The 18,519-nt window shown below is 39.6% G+C and overlaps 3 protein-coding genes across 4 annotated transcripts; 1 reads left to right on the top strand and 2 right to left on the bottom strand.

Annotated features, from left to right (window-relative positions):
* Positions 1 to 927: 927 nt before the first annotated feature.
* On the bottom strand, positions 928 to 2,769 carry LOC105225931 (E3 ubiquitin-protein ligase NRDP1). Its single transcript, XM_011204615.4, has 5 exons — positions 2,278 to 2,769; positions 2,020 to 2,162; positions 1,498 to 1,942; positions 1,178 to 1,343; positions 928 to 1,119 (listed from the first exon to the last, which is right to left on the bottom strand). The coding sequence occupies exons 1-5, from the start codon at positions 2,365 to 2,367 to the stop codon at positions 1,016 to 1,018; spliced, it is 948 nt and encodes a 315-aa protein (XP_011202917.1). The 5' UTR covers positions 2,368 to 2,769; the 3' UTR covers positions 928 to 1,015.
* A 579-nt stretch (positions 2,770 to 3,348) lies between these two features.
* Positions 3,349 to 8,151, bottom strand: LOC105225933 (Golgi apparatus protein 1). Of its 2 annotated transcripts, none has more exons than XM_011204617.4 (7): positions 7,016 to 8,151; positions 5,757 to 6,851; positions 5,176 to 5,688; positions 4,649 to 5,017; positions 4,210 to 4,579; positions 4,029 to 4,135; positions 3,349 to 3,969 (listed from the first exon to the last, which is right to left on the bottom strand). In XM_011204617.4, exons 1-7 carry the CDS (start codon positions 7,706 to 7,708, stop codon positions 3,799 to 3,801), a joined length of 3,318 nt encoding a protein of 1,105 aa, XP_011202919.2. In that variant the 5' UTR covers positions 7,709 to 8,151; the 3' UTR covers positions 3,349 to 3,798. The 2 variants fall into 2 exon arrangements, with proteins under 2 accessions (XP_011202919.2, XP_011202918.2); XM_011204616.4 differs by having other exon boundaries at positions 5,164 to 5,688; positions 7,016 to 8,071.
* Positions 8,152 to 9,092: 941 nt separating this feature from the next.
* On the top strand, positions 9,093 to 12,187 carry LOC105225934 (glutactin-like; the record flags this gene model as incomplete). Its single annotated transcript, NM_001304730.1, is given in 7 exon segments — positions 9,093 to 9,347; positions 10,177 to 10,329; positions 10,391 to 10,906; positions 10,976 to 11,111; positions 11,296 to 11,486; positions 11,548 to 11,872; positions 11,938 to 12,187. Coding segments are annotated over 7 exon segments (1,704 nt in total), but the record flags the coding sequence as incomplete, so codon positions are not given.
* Positions 12,188 to 18,519: the final 6,332 nt, after the last annotated feature.

Here is an 18,519-nt window from a genome sequence, read left to right as displayed (position 1 = left end):
AAAAAAATTGTCAGCATATTTTTTGGAGTTAAGGAATTTTAAATTAATTTTTTATAAAATTAAAAAAATAAAAAAAAAATATTAATAATAAAAACAAAATATATATATAAAACAAAATATATATATAAAAAAAAATATTAATAATAAAATATATTAAAATTTATTAAAAAAAATGTATATACCAAATTTTAATTCAAAATTTTTTAATTAAGGAAATCGCAACCCTGCTTTGAATTTAAATAATAGACAATGATAATTATGCAGTCAGTTGAAAAGCGCATAAGCTAATGAAATTCAAATATGCATTTGAAAAATATATTTTTGAGTCATACTTAATAACTACATAAAGATTTTTTAAATTTTTGTTTAAATTTGCATACAGGGAACAGGCGCTGCCAACGAACTTGTGTCCCTTATTGTTTATACTCGCCCTAATCAACCCTGTAAGGTGGCAAATTATAAAGCTTTTTACTATGATTATTTTTTCTTTTATCATTTTACTGCCAAATTAAGACACTTTAAACATTATTATACTAATAATAACAATTGTTGTAATTTTTCGTTTTTAAAGTTGATAAACATATGTGTAAAAATAAATCTCAAGTGCAATTCGTTATTTTGTACAACAAATTAATTACAAAAGTAAAACAAGATTAATTATATTTAAGGTTAAGGAAAATCTCAAAGTTAATTGTGTATTTGAAAAAGTAAATTTTTATAAGTCTAAAAGTCCATTAAAGATTTGGCTGTTCAATACTTAAAATTTCGCTAATTTGTCAATGTGTCTCGCACAATTTTGTAGCAGCTTAATTGAATAAAGTTTTAATGCTCTAGCTGACGCAATTGTCGCTATGATTAAGATAGCTTGGTTGTGTGCATATGTATGTTTGCATGCATGTACACTTTCTTTTTTTTCTGCCAGGGTTATTATTTCAATTGAATTGTTTGTCTTTTTTTAAGTTTTCTTTAAATTGTTTGTGTAATTCTATATGTCTACGTGTAGAATTGTGCGCATTTATTCTATGCCATGAGCAAAAATCATTACCAAACCCGGTTCCACCATGACGTCTTCAGACATATGAGCATTATCGCAGCTTAAAACCAACACAGCTTGTTTACCTGCAATTTCATACGATTGTGTAATTTTAGGAAATAAAACATGCTTCTTCCTGTTTACCTGGTATACGTCGGCAGACGTAATTATCATAGATGCGTCTGTTATTCTGTCGCGTCTCTAGTGAACTCAAGCCGCGGGGCCAGCGTCTTTCGTGGCAATTCTCCATAAGATTATCCAGTATGTGTGGTGGACAGCCAGATTCAGACAATGCACGTTTTATCATCATCTATAAAAGGATAAAACGAACATATGAAAACTCATGAAACACTCTTCATCAAACTCCAGAAATTTTCACAGAAAATCTGCAGAAATTCTCAAAAAAAAATTTGAAGAATTTTTCGCAAAGAATTTCAAGAAATTTTCTTAATCACTAGCCTTACTTGTAGTGCATCATCCGGTGTTGAGATCATACCGCCCCAGCGTGTAACACGTGCCCGTGACAAAGTCGAACTCCAGCGTATCACCTCATCACGTTCCATCTGATCGGCAATCGCACGCATAGCTGGATTGGAGACGCGCATTGCGCGCATAAAGTCTTTAAATAGTTGCAACTCACGCTTCAACTCATTGATGACCAAATTTTGATCACCAATCTCTGTCTTAAGCTCTCCCATTTTCAATTGCTGTTGATGTATCATAGAACGTAATTCACGTAAGCAATTGTGATCCTTTAGCTCGTCCTTGGGTATAACAAAACCGCAGCCTTTTTCGCACGGCAATGGACGTTTTGGATTGTGTTCGCATTCTTCAAGATGCGAGTTTAGTGCATCCAGCTTGAGTACCAATGTGCAGCCATATGGCGCATTATCGCAGGTGATGGAAAGTCTAAAAAAGAGGAATAAATAATAATATTTCTCCGGTGAGGCAGCAAATTTTACTTTTGGCAGTCTGCATATACATACCGTGAAAGCAGATTGCGAAGTATACGCGGCACGGCGCGCAAATTTGCGGTATTTAATGCGTTGCGGTCTACTGGGCAGGTGGGCTGACGGGTGAGCCATTCGTTAATACACGCACGACAAAAAGCGTGTTCACACATTGCCGCCTAAGGAGAAATGCAAAGTGAAAGAGTTTCATGACGTTCATAGTTACATACGTATATGTATATTTTAAATGTTCACAACCTTTCCGCTTTTTTAATTATTTTAGCGGTTACTGACCTGCAGCGGCTCCTCGAGAACACCTGAGCATATGGGGCAAGTGAGTTCTTCATCCACTTCTCCCTGAAAGCGATGTAAATCGTAACCCATTTTTACTTGTGGGTCCCGCTACCTAATGGTGCTGAAAATGTGGCAAGTGGCGTCTGCCTACAAATTCGTGCAACACCACTGTTGCTTGAGCAACCGAAATTGTTATTTTCGCAACCTTTTCGTTTTGCTTTTGTGCTCGTTCATTCGGTTTCAATTCTTTTTCTTTTAGCTTGAGCCCTTAAAATTGAAGATTTCACTCACAACTAAAATTTCACAGAATGCGTTTAACCAACTGTTCTTATTCAGTTAGCAAACTATATTTATTTTTGTCTAATTGCTGCTAATATTTGTGGTTTAAACTGAATTTTTATAACAAAATCTGTGTTCGCAAACAAGCCAATGTTACGAGAAACAGCACTACGAATAGAAGACTCAAAGTGCAAATGAAAAGAAAATAGTGAATTCGGAAAAGAAATAAATTTTGAAACTGTCAAACATAGAAGAGGGCTGCCACATGTTTTGCTAAATAAAAATAGCCAAAGTAAATAAAAATAACTGGATTTTCTAATTTCGTTGCATGCTATGAGGCGTTTAGACATTTTAATTTGCTATTTCCTAATTTTTTTAAGTAAATTTAGAATTTTTATTTCAACAATATCAAATTTTTTTTTTCATTACTTAGCATTAGGGTTGCGAATCTTTTATTCCTAAATTTTTGGTTAATAAATTATATTTTCAATTTTATTAAAATACAATTTTTTATAAAAAAAACTAATTTTCGATTAATATATATATACATATTATTTTCAATTAAAAGACTTTCAGTTTATAAAAATAAGTTCTATAAATTAAATATTAAAAATCAATTTAAAAAAATGCACTTTTTTAATCCCGTATTTGTGATTATTTTTTCTTCGATCCGGTACTTGTGATTAAAAATTCAAAAATTATTTAAATTTAAACTAATAAAAGTACACAGCTGCTTTAACTTTGTTTACCTGTTACAATCTCTCCACATAAAATTCGAAAAATCGGCTCGTGTTAAATTCATAAAAAAGTATATTTAATGTAAAGCGTTGACTTTGCCAATATTTTTTATCGTATTCTATTATACTAAGCACATTTAACAATATATTCTACAATTCATATATGCATTTTGTATAAAATATAAACTTTTTACAAATACAAAAACTAATAGTACATCGAAACGAATTCATTTCAAATTATGCACACCATTTAGTTCCAATTAAATAACTATATAATATATTAAGCCATACAATGCTGATTAGAATGGAAAGATAAAACAAACTTTGTTTCGGTTAACAAATGGGCACATAAAACACGCAAATCCAACTATGAATACATATTTCAAAATATTTTCCGTTTATAAAGCATTTAACCATGAAATTGAAATAGACTTTATGGTTTGTAAAGGAAGTGGAAGGGGGCACGTTTATGGTGTTAAAAACATTTACTTTTCTATTGGACAGTTTATTTATTTTTGATGCTGATTGCGCGTTTGGTTATGCGTCCCAGGAAGATTCCCATCATAAAAATCATGCCCACAGCAGACATAAATATGATTAAGAAAAATCTTTTCGCCGGTGAGGAAACAACCTGACTAACCAGTTGTTCCATATTTTCGGGCGGTTCAGCGAGTACCTACAAATTGAATGCATATTAGAAAATGTAGCAGAATTAAGCGAAAATCATTTCCTTACAGTATCCGCATTGCGGAACATTTCAATGCGTTTCTGTAATTTCATGCGACAATCTTCTTCCATTGCCTTCGACTGATCTTTCAGCAAGACTTGTAAGCATTTCAATTCTGTAATAATGAAAAATTAAGTTTTAAGGATTTCAGTTTTAAAAATTTTTTAAGCAATGCAACAGCGTACTCACTTCTGCCATTGCCACTTGGTACGTTTGAACAGTATCTTAACAGATCCACGGTGCATGCTTCTTGCAGTATGGGATCTACATGTATATCCGCCTTGGCTTCCGCTATTAAGGTTGCCACCTCAACACGGCAATCACGATTTATAATCTTGTGATTAAGAAAAGCTGTTTTCAAACACTCTTCGACCATGCCGTGTTCACGGCTTTGTAGATTAGCCTTGCACAATACTTCTATTTCAGATTTGCAGAAATTTTGTAGCAGTGGATTGAGTTGATAGTTCAATGCTTGCTCTTGTAGCACTTTGATCATTTCTTGTGTGCAGTTGTAGTCCAAACGCGATTCGCGGAACTTGTCTTTCAAACATTGCACAACCTGAAAGGAATTTGTTATGAAATTAAGAATATCATACATATATGTATATAATTATTATAATTTGATTACCAAGCCGTTCAATTCTTCGTTTGGTTGCGCCGTGGCCACAATATGCGAGCAATAACGGTCGATATTCTTGCCACACGCCAGCTGCAGGGACGGATTGAAACGATAGTCGGTATTTTGCTCAATCATGCGATTTACGACGACCAAATGACAACGCTGATCGAAAAGCGGATCATCTTTGTAGGTCTTGAGGCAGTCCAGCAATTGATCGGATTCAACATTGTTGCAAAATCTATAAGTCATTTCTTTGCAGGTGTTGATCAATGTGTAGTCGGTGCCACTGTCGGCGAGTTGCGATCTTTTCACCAAAAAAATGGCGTGATGGCAGGAACTGCCAAGACGCTGCGTATTTTGTTGCAAGCACTCCAAGGCCTTTAATGCAAGTCAAAATATTATTAAGTTTATGTGTTAATTCATAAATTCGTTTGTCCAGTGTACAAATATATTTTTTTTAATATATATATTGTATGTGTGTAATGTAAAATGTGTGGTGATTAAATGATGAAAAGGAAACTTGCATTGTTATTCACCTGACCGGGTCCCTTCTCGCCAATGCAGAAGGTTTCCAACTCCTTCTTGCATGCATTCGCTAACTTCGGGTCTAGCAGTATGGACTCGCGCTGTTGGTAGAGTTGTGCTTTGACTTGTTGGCGGCATTCTTTGGGTATGGAATGACGTTGGCCGCGTATCGTGTCATTACGCATGACTTCGCTCAGGCAGGCGACAACATCGTTTTTCGTGGTGCTCGATGCACAGAAGCGTGTTACATGTGGACGGCAGGCAGTTTTAAATTTGTATGTGAAATGATAATTTTTCAGCGAGATGATTTGAAAATGTTCAATGGCGGCACGACATTTAAGATCCTGACGCAGATCGGCGTCGTTTTTGTGCGCGATCAAGCAATCCATCATATCACCTTTGTCCTTTTCGCCCTTTAGTATGTGCTCGCAATGTGTTTGCATTGCATTTATGCACACGGACATAATAACCGGATTCAATTCGATATGTTCGGCCTCTTCTTCGGTGTAGGTGGCAACTGCTTTCTAAAAAAAATACAAAAACAAGTTGAAATTTTAAAAAGTTTCTAACGAATGACCAAAAATATATTCACTTTGCACGTTGGTGCTAGTTTCTCAAGATTTGTTTGCAGACAATCCATCTCGGCGCCCTTCTGTGTGCGGTCATAGCAATATATGGATAAATCCTCAATGCATTCGTCTTCAACCTCGGGTATAAGATCCACGGAAACGGCACGCTGACGCATCACGCGTTTCACTTCTTTGAAGCAGTCCTTACGCAGTGCTAAATTTTCATCATCACTGTATGCAATACGATGTAAGCAAGGTAAAATGAGTGGTCCACGTTCTGGATCCATTTGCACGTCGTTAACGTCATCCCATACGTGTTTAGCACGACAATATTTAATGGCGTCGTCATGGCAATGTTTGTATAATTGCGGATCTAATTTGAAATCACGCGCTACAAAATACTGTATCAGCATAAGCGCTTGCTCGCAGTCCGGCCGCATTACTGGCGTGCCAATGCGTTCCATAAGGCAGGACATTACGCGCGCTTCACCAGCATCTGTATCGCGACAAGCCACATCGACGACAGGTTTACATGCACGTCGTAGAACTGGATCCACACGCCAATCCTCACCAACGTCAGCTGCTTTTATTAACTTTTCCAAAGAACGCTGACATTGCGCAGTAACGCGACGGTCCTTTTTACGTTTTGCGCGTGCATGTTCCATGAGGCAGTGAATTACTTGACCGTTATCAGTGTTGCCAACGGTACCACCTCTGACAACTTGCCCCTTTTCAATATCACCACAAAACTTTGGTATATCATCGGCGCAATCGCTTAGAATTTCAGGCGATAATTTGAAGTCGTGCATCAGCATACGACGATGATCATTTATTTCCGCCTGGCACTCCGTGGTTACCATCGAACCATTCTTCACAACCGATTCAAGACAAAGTAAGATTTGTGCTAAACGTACTTGTTTGTCTTCGGATACACCACGACGGCAGTGATATTGTTTGATATCGTCCTTGCAAGCTTTAGCGAGCCCATGTGAAAGCCGATAATCTTTTCCGATTTCGCGATCACGTTGTGCAATTTTTTCGTTACAGCGACGTGTCATTGTGGGATCCGCCTTATTCTTAACCAGACATTTAAATGCAGCAGCTGTGCCAGCAGTTTCCTAAAAACAATAAAAAATAATATATGTATTGATGTATAACGGTTTAAATAAACATAATTGTGTTATATCTGAAAATTAAAACACTTGTTCAGATTTCTGAAAATGTACTTGAAAACACGAAAATAATAATTTGGTGTGACAACATCATTAAGCGCATTACTCACCTGTCCGCATAGGCGTCTCCAGTCATCACCACAGGCTTCGAAAAATTCCAAATCTTTTCGTTGCTGTTCCATTGTATTTAATTCTTCTTTACATTTCACATCAAGTGCGTCAGCAGCTGTCTCCTGTAAGCACTGCACTGTTTCAATTTGTGACATACTTCTGCGCTCCAAATTTAAACGGCCACACTCTAATTGTTCTATTTGCGAACCACAACCATTTAAAAACGCACCCAATTGATCAAAGTCTGGAAACAGTGTCGCAATGGAACGCAATATATAAGCACGGCATTCGCTGCTGTGCTCCATACGCATTGCACGTTCGTGTATACAGCTCCATAAGCTTACGGCATTCCCACAAGATGTTAGTTGTTGTTTCTGTGCACCACAATGTTGTGGGATTAGCTGATCGGTTACCCACTTTTCCGTCTGCATTGTACGTTGTTGCACCCATAAAGCATGTTGACATTTATCAGGCACAGCCTCCAATTGACTGGATGAGAATGTGCTAACACACTCCAATACCGATACATTATCGGTTTGTTTGAGGTGTGCACAAAGAGACTGTAATTCCTTGCACTCGGGCCTATCGATGAGACTATGTTCTAGCTGTGCAATTGATGAGCTCGAATTGCTGGAATTCGACAGCGTGGCGCCGGTTGAAAGCAATAAAACCAAAGCAAACTGCAGCCGCATCTTTGCCTTGTAACTTAACTTTATTTACAAAATATTTTTATGCATATGTATGTATGTTAATGTTGTGAAACTTATTTTTGAGAACTTGCTGATGTGTACGTTTAGATTGTAAATATGCGCTCGGCAATTTTAACAAATTACATTTACAATAGATTATAATAAACTGAACATTCATCCGAGATTAGCTAAGAAAAGAATTTGTGAATGACAGTTCTACGATAAGAATAACAAAAATAAAAACAAAAGGTCTGTTCGCACACTTATTTTTGAAATCCTTATTTAGGTTGGAATTTATGTAATTGCTGATTGCACGTTGCAGTTAAGCAAATTTTCTAATTTGTTAAGCAAACAATAATTGCTAATAATTTTGCATAATTGTCGTATTAAATGCTGAAAATTTATGCATATTTTTGACCGAGCGAAGTTGTTTTATAATGTCACAGTGATGCCACTTTATTTAAATATATATAAATTAGCTGTCTTTTTGTAGTAATTGTGGGGTTTTAGTGGTTAATGAATGTGAATAAATTATAGCCTAACTTTAGGCGCACAAGTATTGGAAAATTGTGCTTTAAGAAAGTTCCATACAATAACTTGGACTTGGTTGTTTAGTTTATATGGCAGCTGCAAGCAATAATGGTCCAATATCGGCGATTCCGACAAAGGATCAGCTTCTTGAATATATAAGGTCCTGTGCGAAATTTCAAAACGATACGGACCAACGGACCGATTGACCGACGGAGAGACAAATGTATGTATGTATATACTAAGATGTATAGCTAAATCGACTCAGCTCATTTCTGCGAATACTCTTGTTCTTATTGTTAACAATTTATATTCTTACAGTTATTGAGAAATACTCATTGGGTTATTGTTTTGTTTTGTTTATGCCAATCAAGCTTTATCTTGCGAAAATCCCCATAAATCTATATTCGATGTAAAGCTGCGCCTACGAATGTACACAGCTGCTCATGCACTTACATACATACATATGTATGCATTTGTGTACGTTCGTTTGAATTCAATGTCAAAACCTGTACTTATAACAGTCGCTAGGCCCAGTTTCTGTTTCAATTCATACCGCGCCGAGCTCTAAAACTCTTTCACCCTGTCTCTGGTTCTTTTTGAAAATGTTTCTCTTGACCAAATAGCAGTTTGGTTTTCAAGTCATATTTTGTCATAGTCAGCTGATCCATAATTTCGATTAATGACCATATTGGCCTTCGAACTTGTAGCTCTCGCAGAGATAGCAGCGCACTTAGATACGTCGGCACCTTAGCATACATGTATATGTATGTGTATGTATGTGTGCACAATTATCTACACTTTTGCGATATAAGCTTGGAAAGTCGCTTAAACATAATACTTTATTAAGTTTCTTGCTAGTTGTTTACAGATCTTCGTTGAGCTCAGTATGGCTTCCATTATCGGTCTACTCAGCATACTCTACTTGGTATTTATTCCTGCCATTTGTTCATATGGTCCACAGAATATAACACCGTCTGAGGTTCGTGTGAATTTGTCCGGTCAAGGTGTGGTGATCGGCAATACCAATACTACAGCATGGACTGGTCAAACTTACATGCAATTCCGCGGAATACCCTATGCGGAGTCGCCAAGTGGAGAACGAAGATATAAGGTAATAAATGTGTGTCTGAAATAACGTGTGTTTTTTTAGACGTGTAGGTTTCAATGAGGTTCAGTTCGGTTCGAGCGACGCATCGTTCGCTGCGTCCGATATTCGGTCTCAGTCACTCAGAAGGACAAGTAGTTCGTGGAACCATGGACTCGTTTCGCCCCGCTTTTGTTCTACTGGATAATACTTTTTCTTGGTGAGCGCTTTAACTCGCGTCGTTGGCCTGTGACTTGTTGTTGTTGGTATATAATCCCCGTTAGGCTGGTAAGGCTTAGCTAAGTTGTCGTCAACGACATCCAACGGTAGATCCAAGAAACTTGCTGTTTCGACGAGGTCGGACTAAAGGGAGAGGGATGTCAGATGAGTGGGGGTTGTGGGGCATGCAAAGAGGTGGCCAGTGTCATGCGGCGACTCATTGCACGCAGGACATATATTAGATATGTCGGGGTCTATTCTGGATAAGTAGCAGTTTAACCTGTTATAGTATCCAGGACAAAGTTGCGCAAGAGTCACTCTCGTTTCTCGCGGCAACTCGAGCTCTTCGTCTGCAATGTGTGGTGCTTTGACTCCAAGTACGCTATTTACTGAAAGATAATCAGTGAAGGTGTTGATGCCTTCATTGTGAGTGGCGGTCAGTGCTTGTCGGAAGTTAGTTGCATCCGAAGTTTGGTCGTCGTATTCTTTGATGTCGTCGACGTAGATAAGGAATTACCTATTGATGCTCCTAGGAGCCGATGATCGAAAATTGCGCCTCTCGGTTGGAGTTCCAAGTTTTCTTTTGCCAAAGATATTCTCTTGTTTCGGCTGAATATATTTTTATTTTTTTTTTTAGCCTCCAGCACCTCGGAAACCATGGTCAACGCCACTTCAAGCCAACGACTACGGCCGCATATGTCCACAATTGTTTACATACAACCGTTTGTCGCCCGATAAACTGCAGGGTGATCTAGAGGACTGTCTCACCTTAAATATTTTCACCAAAAAGGTATGTGTGTGGTAAAAATACATATTTTTTTAATGATCCACAATATTCCCTTATGCGCCAGTTAAACGCCACGCAACCGGTGATGTTCTACGTGCATGGCGGCAGCTTACAAGTGGGTTTTGCCAGTGACCACCGACCCGATTACTTGCTCGAAGAGGATATTGTGCTTGTAGTGATACAATATCGTCTGGGTATACTTGGATTTGCCGGTACAAAAACACCGGACATGGCTGGTAATTTCGGTTTAATGGATATAATGTTGGCACTTCAATGGATACAAGAGCACATCTCCGCTTTTGGTGGTGACAGCGCAAAAGTTACTGTTTTCGGTGAGAGCTCGGGCGGTGAATTAGGCGGCGCATTACTGATCAGTCCTAAGACACCACCGTCAGCTTTCCAAAGGCTCATTATACAATCGGGTTCAATCGTGGATAAACAATCTATAAATATGGAGCCACGTGCGCAAGTGGCACGTGTTTGTCGCGCTTTGAAGTGTGAGAAATGCGAATGTATTAACCGAGCGCAACGGTGCTTGCAAGGCGCGCCAGTTATGGACCTGCTTAAGGCGGCTGAAAGCGTAAGTCTACAATGTTTTCCATAATTCTTTCTCACTTTTCACGAAGTTTTTTAATTCTTTATTGTGAAGGAACGTTATGGTTTGATTATTGACGATTATTATGATACAATACCAGAGCATCCGGCTCAACTGATTGGGCAGACAAATAAGAATGTGCCCATAATGACTGGCTTTACGAAACACGATGGCGCGATTGTGTTAGGCTGTTAGTATTGGCATTTGTCAGATGTTACTCGTATATACAGTTGAACTTCCCTTACTCGAACCAACATAATCTATAAAAAAACTTCGAGTTAAAGAGACTACGAGTTATGGATTCAAGACTTCGAGTTATGGAAGTTCAATTGTATGTGTTATGCCGTATTTAAATCTATATTTTCGCGATTTAGTCTTTTACGATGACTTCAAAGTATCACATCCCAATCTGAACACTGTTACCGTGAGAGATTTCGCTACTGCCTTGATGAATTGGATGAACGATACAACCGGCTTGACTAACAATGCGATGACACGTTTGTTATTCCCTGCGGATCTATGGCACAGTGCCGATCATAGGCGCGCTCTACCCGCCTACTTCGATGTAAGTCACGTTACCTGTTTCCTGCTAGCCATTACTTAACAAGTATATACTTTCTCGGTAGCTCGTCAACATACTTTTCTTCAAATCTGTAATGTTGGGCTTCACGAACAAACTATTCGAGAAAACCGCACAGCCGCCCATCTACTTCTACACTTTCGACTATGCCGGCGAGAAGACGAATTTCGGTTTCGATTTGGGCAACGCACAGTATCCCTTCAACGGCGGTGTACATCATACCGACGAGCTGATTTATCTGTTTGCAATGAAGCCACCGTTGAATGCGCAGGATACTGCAATTGCCAAGAAGATGGTGGCACTTTGGGTGTCCTTTGCCACGACTGGCGCGCCGCAGTTGCCGGATGGACCACTAATATCGCCTATGGAACGTGAGTGAATTCATAGTTTCGATTTGTGGCATAGAAACTTATTATCTTTGTGGATTATTTTACAGATAATCGCGGTCCATACTTCCACATCGACAAAGAAATAAAAATGGACGATGATATATTGAAGGAATTCACCGCCACCATTGACGATCCGAATAATAAAAATCTGGATCGCCCCAGTAAAGTGTGGTAGAGGAAATCGGAAAACTCAAACAGAGTCTTGAAAACTAAAGCTATATATTATGCATACATATATATTTTTGTAGCTTGCTCTTCATACATACAAATAAATCTTTTTCTTTATTGTCTGCATTAAGCAAGCGCGTTGCATTTCTTCATCGATTGGCTTAGAGCGGTTCATCGGTTCGTTTTGGCTGTGGCTAAATGCCTTTATGGTTTCCCTAAGCTTTCTAGCTCGTGTTGGTCGGCAAGTCACACCTTTTTTACATACATTACACAAGTATTTGCAGTAGAAGCAAAACGCTAGTGTGTTTGTAAATTCTAGATTTTGCTAATTTGATCGCCGTCCAACTTAACGGTTGGTTTAGGGTTTAAGCCCTTATTGTGTGAGCTGCAGCTCTGATATAAAGCTTTTTGTCATGCTGTCACCAATTTAACCCCTATTTCTAGTAGTATCACCAAAACAATACCAACAATAAACACACACGCCTACCTATGGTATCGTCTCGCGCATTTCATTGACTCTACAATCTCATTTTACTTGATTTTTTAAGCGCTCTTAACTTGGATTTGTCTTCGCTGACGGTCATGGCGGTCTTTGGCCGCTTGTGTCCAAACGCACAAGTCATTGGACTGTATTGTTTTCCTTTTTCTTTGCTATCACTTTTTCTTAATCGAAAGGGATTAAGATTTTCACAAGTTTCATCGAAATAACACGTCTAATCCCCACATATGCTTGGCAACTTGCATGGATTCCGATTGGGTCGTAAATGCACTGAGTGACTAAGGAAATATTGTGAAATTGCGAAAATCAGACGTAGAAAATCAATGGTGTTTAGTAGGAATTGTAGAATTGAAAAATCAATGACAATTGACAGTAAAAATAGTTACGAAAGATTCAAAAGGAATATCATGTTGGGTTTGAATTCCTCTCTCAAGTTTTATTCTTCTAAATACTAAAGACTGGAGCTTGGGAATGGTATAAAAATCGCTCACCAGATCACTTGTTTCACTCAGCAAAGATACATCTTCTCTTTCTTGCTTTGGATCAAATTGATCAATGAAGTAATGCTTCTATTGGACAGAGAGAACCTTGCTGTTCTTTGTTCAGGGATGAATCTTAATCAACTCATAAAAGGGGGCCCTTGAAATCTTCGCCAACCGGGAGGGTCACATACTAACTGTCAATTCGAAGAAAATCGAAATCTGTCTTTTCTTATGAAGGACAAAACTATTAGAACTATTGCACTCTCGAGCCCTGTTAAATATCTCGGGGTTATTCTATATAAGCAACTAAACTGGAGATAAAATACTAAGAGCAGGGCTTCACACAATCTTCGAATCTGGAACTGCTGTAGAAGAACTATAAGATTAGACGGGATATCTTTCAAATTTTCCAATGCTCCTATTTGAGAGTCTTTGGGCGCCTTTTGTCCAGGACACCTACCCTTAAGATCTGAACTTCAAAATTTGGATGCGGCGGAATGCAGAGCTTACTCGGAGGATGGCGAGACGCTGGAATATTACCTTTATGAATGTCCAGCCTTCAGTCGGATAAGATGGAATATAATCCACGGCTCTCAATACCGTTACTAAAGATACATTCGGGAACTGGGGTGGAAAATATTAGATATTTTATCACTTAGTTGTTGAGTAAGGGTTATGATGGCTTGATTGCTGTCATCTACGGTCTGGCTTCGTTCCCACAACAGTCGGCTCGACGTAACCGGAACGGACCGGGATTTTTATCCGGCCAACGACTGTGAATTCGGCAGATTTCTGCCGCTAAAACAATAACAGCAATGCTTTGGCGCCTCCTTTCCAATCAACCAATCAAAGAAACCAACAATTCTGGTGTGGATTGGAAGTTAAAGCTCTAACACCAACAAAGAAGAAGAACGGCAATGAACTCGGCGCATTAAAATAACAGTTTTAATAAAACATACAGATAAAAGTAGCACTTGCCGAATAAATCGGTTTCTTAATAGAGCCAAAACTTATTTTGAGGTTTGATGATCTTCATTCCATTACTCTCTAACTAACTTGCAAGACATTGCCGCATGCAACTTTTATGACACAATTCTAAACTGATTTACGTTTATTATTGTGGACCGGAGAGATTTCCTTGCAAACCGCTACGACTCAACAAGGGAGCATACAGCTGTATATGAATGGCGTAGGCATTCAAAGAGCATACATGAAGAGCAAGCTGTAGTTGTCTGCACTCGTATGTGTGTAAGTGTTTGCGTTAAACATATTTTCAAGCAGATATCCTTTTTTTCTGGGCGCACACTCGCCGTCGCATAAGAAATCTGCACCTGTCTTCGTAAATGAGTCCTGGGTGTTGTCGTTTGCGCTTCCTTTTGCTGGCTTCATTCTCGGCCAAAATGAATGACTGTTAGCTCGGCTGATGGCTCACTGACTGACTGACTAGCTGTCTGCGCTGCCTGCGCTGTCTGTGCTGCCTTCGCTGTGTGTTGACTGTGTTGTAACCAGCCGGCGTTTGACCCAAGCGGCCTTACAGCGTTCAGCTTGACGGCATTGCGCTCAATGATGACCAATATTACATTAGCCGTTGCAGTAGCCGGTCCCGGAGCGATGCGCAGACACGCTGCAGCCGTCCGGTTTTCGTATGCTGCGCCATCTCGGGGTGTCCAGGGTGGGCAATGTGGTAAAAACCATATGCTCGTCGTTGCTGTTGTAATCGTCTGTGACTTTTAGTAAAAATTGCACTAAAACGCGCCGCCTTGCAGCGACTGCGCCGCGCTTTCGTCAAGAGTACACGAGTTTATGCAGGATGCTGGCTGTAACAGCGCGTGTCGCGTGCCACATGCCACTAGTAGGCGCTCGCAGCAATGCCGCACGCATTAAATCGCAAATCACTACACAAACGAAAGTCATTAGCATATTTTAATTTATATATACACGCATACAGCTGTATGAAACTACACATATACACGCATGCGCAAAGTTCATCAATACAGTAATAATCGAAAAAAATGTGCAGCTTAGAGCCAAAACGGCTGTTGCACCTTCGATGCGTCTTCGATTTTTTCTGCGCGCTCTTCGGCCGCATTCATCAACACAGTTTTTTGCTTTGCCCTGTTATTGTTATTGTTGACCTGCTGCCACTTTGGCTACACCTGTCGTCAATGTTGCTCCCCTCGTCTCTATTTTTTTGTATCTTTTTTGGATTTCGATTTTATTTTCTGTTATTTTTTCATTTGCTCAGTTATGTTTTTTGTTGTACCTGCTGTCTGCGGCACGCTCTCTCGCAACAGCTTTGCTTTAGACGATCGTGCGTGTATTGACCCAATTTTGATATCCTCAATTTTTGTGTATCGTTGCTGTGTGCGAAAACATTTAAACGCTTACATTTATTGACTTTAAGGTGGAGCGCATTTGGAGGGTATTTGAGAGTTGGGTTTGAGTTGGAAAAACAAATCTCAAATGTTGACTTTCGAAAGGTTACTCAATAATTTTAGAAATATATGTATAGGACTCATAAATTATTTAGTTCTTGGATACCAACTTCCTCTTTTTCTTTGGCACTACAGACGTGGTTTAGACTGTGTCGAGAACGCAAAACTTCGCTAGTTGCCTCAATCCTTTGCAAGGCTACGCGAGGTGTAAAACCTAAGCACAGACAGAACAGGCAACGGAAGCAAGAGCACATACACTGGAGGAACCAAGTTCATAGCGCATTCATTTGGTTCTTCCAAGTATATGCGTGGGCGCCCTCGCTTCCGTTGTCTATTCATGGGTCTCAAAGCGAAGTGGCTTTTTGCTGGAACATCATGTTTCAGGTCAATGTGATGGTCCAACCAGCGCTTTCATTGGCTTTTTAAGTAGAGCTCATACAGTTAATGGTTCCATTATCTTCGCAATTCATTGCTTACTCAAAAGGGTATAAAGATCTTCCGGATAACAATTTTCTCGAATACTTTCAAGTGCTTTCTTATCTCGTGTCGTCATCATCATATTCTATGCGAAAGACATGACCTAGCCAGCGTATTGATGGATTTGCTTAACTGAATTCATGTCGGCGCAGAGCTCATACTGTTCGTGATTCCATCTTGTTTGATATTCATTACTCAGGTGGAGGGTTCCAAAGGTAACTGATACTTTATTGCTTCTTTCATTGTAATTACACTTTTATACGGCAGGTCCCATAACCGGCACAACCCTAGCTAGGAATAAAGTTTCATCGATTCATTTTTATGCTTTAAGACAGACGTCCGCCCGGTTGTAGCCGCGTCCTCTTGCTGGACAGACCCTGCAACCTTGTCGAGCTCTGAAACCGGTGGGGGCCCATTAAGACTTCCTCTCTCCGTAATCCTGAGTTCCATAAGAGTTGGTTACCGTGTCTCACTTAAAGTTGAGAATTGCGCCGCGACCTAAGGTCTATTGTGCCCTATCCTAAGGCACAACCTCACACTTATCGTCAGCATATTGAAAATTTTGAATATACTGCTATTGGGGCGATCCTATTTGGAAACATGGATCCAAGGCCCTTTACCCTGCGCTTACAGACTGCTATGTAGTCAATTAGCAAGTGTTCTGGAGTTTCAGGCTCCATGTTGCTGAACCGGCAATTCACAAAAGAAGCTAGATCCATGTTATATAAGTATTTCTTGTGCTTACAATGGCCGAAGGTAAAAGGTGACAAGTAGCCTGCGTTTGTCCCTTGGGAGGTTGATTACTTATTTAAACCTTTTAAGGTTGTAACCACCCATTAGCAATTTGGCATGGCTCATCATGAGTTGTTACCAATACCCCTCGCTACCCACTCATTCATCTTTGCGGCGCAGCCTATTTCCGTTCTATAAACTCCTGCACCAATAGTGATTTGATCTCGTACGCAGAGATCGCTTTTAGTGACGCTTGACTGTCGGTTGACTGTCGCTGAATATAACGACGTTCATTGCGATAGTTGCGTTGGAAGTTTATCTCTACGCACCGACTTTTAGCAAAGTCCTCAGCCTGGAATAAGCTCATGGGTATGGAGAGTTTGGTGCGTGGTCCTGCGACTTCTAGGCCAATTCCCTCCCAATATGGTTAGAAAGTGGTTTATATTCTATAAATAAGGCCAAAAATTGATATCTCAAAAATTGAGTAGTTCGCGTATATACAGACAATTGAAAGGACGGACAAACCGACCGACAGACAGACGGACATGGCATCATTTATTAGCATATTTTATAGAGTTGAAATGTATAAAGGCTTGATCTCACTCGATATTAATCCCTGGCGCATTACTTAGATCCTCTATGTAGTACATGTAAATATGTATGCATGATGTTAAAACATTTTAATTGCGCATCGAATCGCATTTTGGGTAATTTACCGCGCCACCAGCTCACACACCATTCCAATACGCTTGCACCACTTATTGTCGCGGCAACACAAATCGAACGCGGCCGAAAACCGCCACCTGCCCATCTGCCTGGCCTGCTACCGCAGAATTGAATTTTTTCCAGTTATTTCGTTTGCACTGTTTGTCAGACGCATCCTGACCTAAGACATTGTTTTTCTGTTAGTGTAGCAACCTGCTCGCTGCCGCTCGACTGACAGCGTAAACCAGCAGAATGCTGATGGCCTCCGCTCTTCCGCTATTCGTCACTTGGCTCATTTTTGTTCTGCATTTTTGGCTTCCTTTTACACATTTAATTTACTAAGTTAGTCGTGTTATTTTTGTCTTCTACTATTTTTTTGTTCTCCTCATTTACTGATACGATTATGTATTTTTGTGGATATTTGTGCGGCGTTGTGCTGCGTCTTAAAGGGCTGGCGCGCTTAAGGGACGATTCTGTTGCCCTTTCGAAAAAGTCACCTGCGCATACCGATTGGGCCATTGCTGCCATCACTTTAGTTGCCACTTAATGTTGCATACTGCTGTTGTTGTTGTTGTTGTAGAAGTTTTTATTCATAGGTGCACTGCGCAGGACAATGCCAACATGTGGTGCAGGATTAGAACGGCGCGTCAACCCCTCGCCGTCTGTTTGTGGCACATCGACTACAAATGGCCTGGCTGTGCCCCCATTAAACAGTTAAGCGGCAAAATCAGCTATTGGCACCCTAATCCGTTGTACCTCTTACCTAGATTACTAACAACTTTATAATCGTTTCTTTATCCTGGATTCGTGTTTTGTTATTTCTCGTAGTCATTGTGGTTAGACAATGCATTTCCGCTCGTTTAATTAGTCAAAGTCATGGTAATGCATTCTAATGGTACTTACTAATTCCGCCCGCATAACGCAGAGCCACCACTTGCTCATGATGTTAGCCAAGATGTTTTAAATTTTAGTGTAGACCGTTGAAAGGGTGCACGCGCATTTAGTTGGACCGGGAAAGGCTGCCAATTTGTGGGGGTACAGGTGTTCAACGCGGCTGTGGATGGTTTTATTGAACCCTTTTTCTAGATATTTTTTTTTTAATATTTAAGAAATGTAGTTTAACGGTAAATT

Source organism: Bactrocera dorsalis, chromosome 5 (genome assembly GCF_023373825.1).
Source record: "Bactrocera dorsalis isolate Fly_Bdor chromosome 5, ASM2337382v1, whole genome shotgun sequence".
Taxonomy (NCBI): domain Eukaryota; kingdom Metazoa; phylum Arthropoda; class Insecta; order Diptera; family Tephritidae; genus Bactrocera; species Bactrocera dorsalis.
This window is presented reverse-complemented; position numbering and strand designations above follow the sequence as displayed.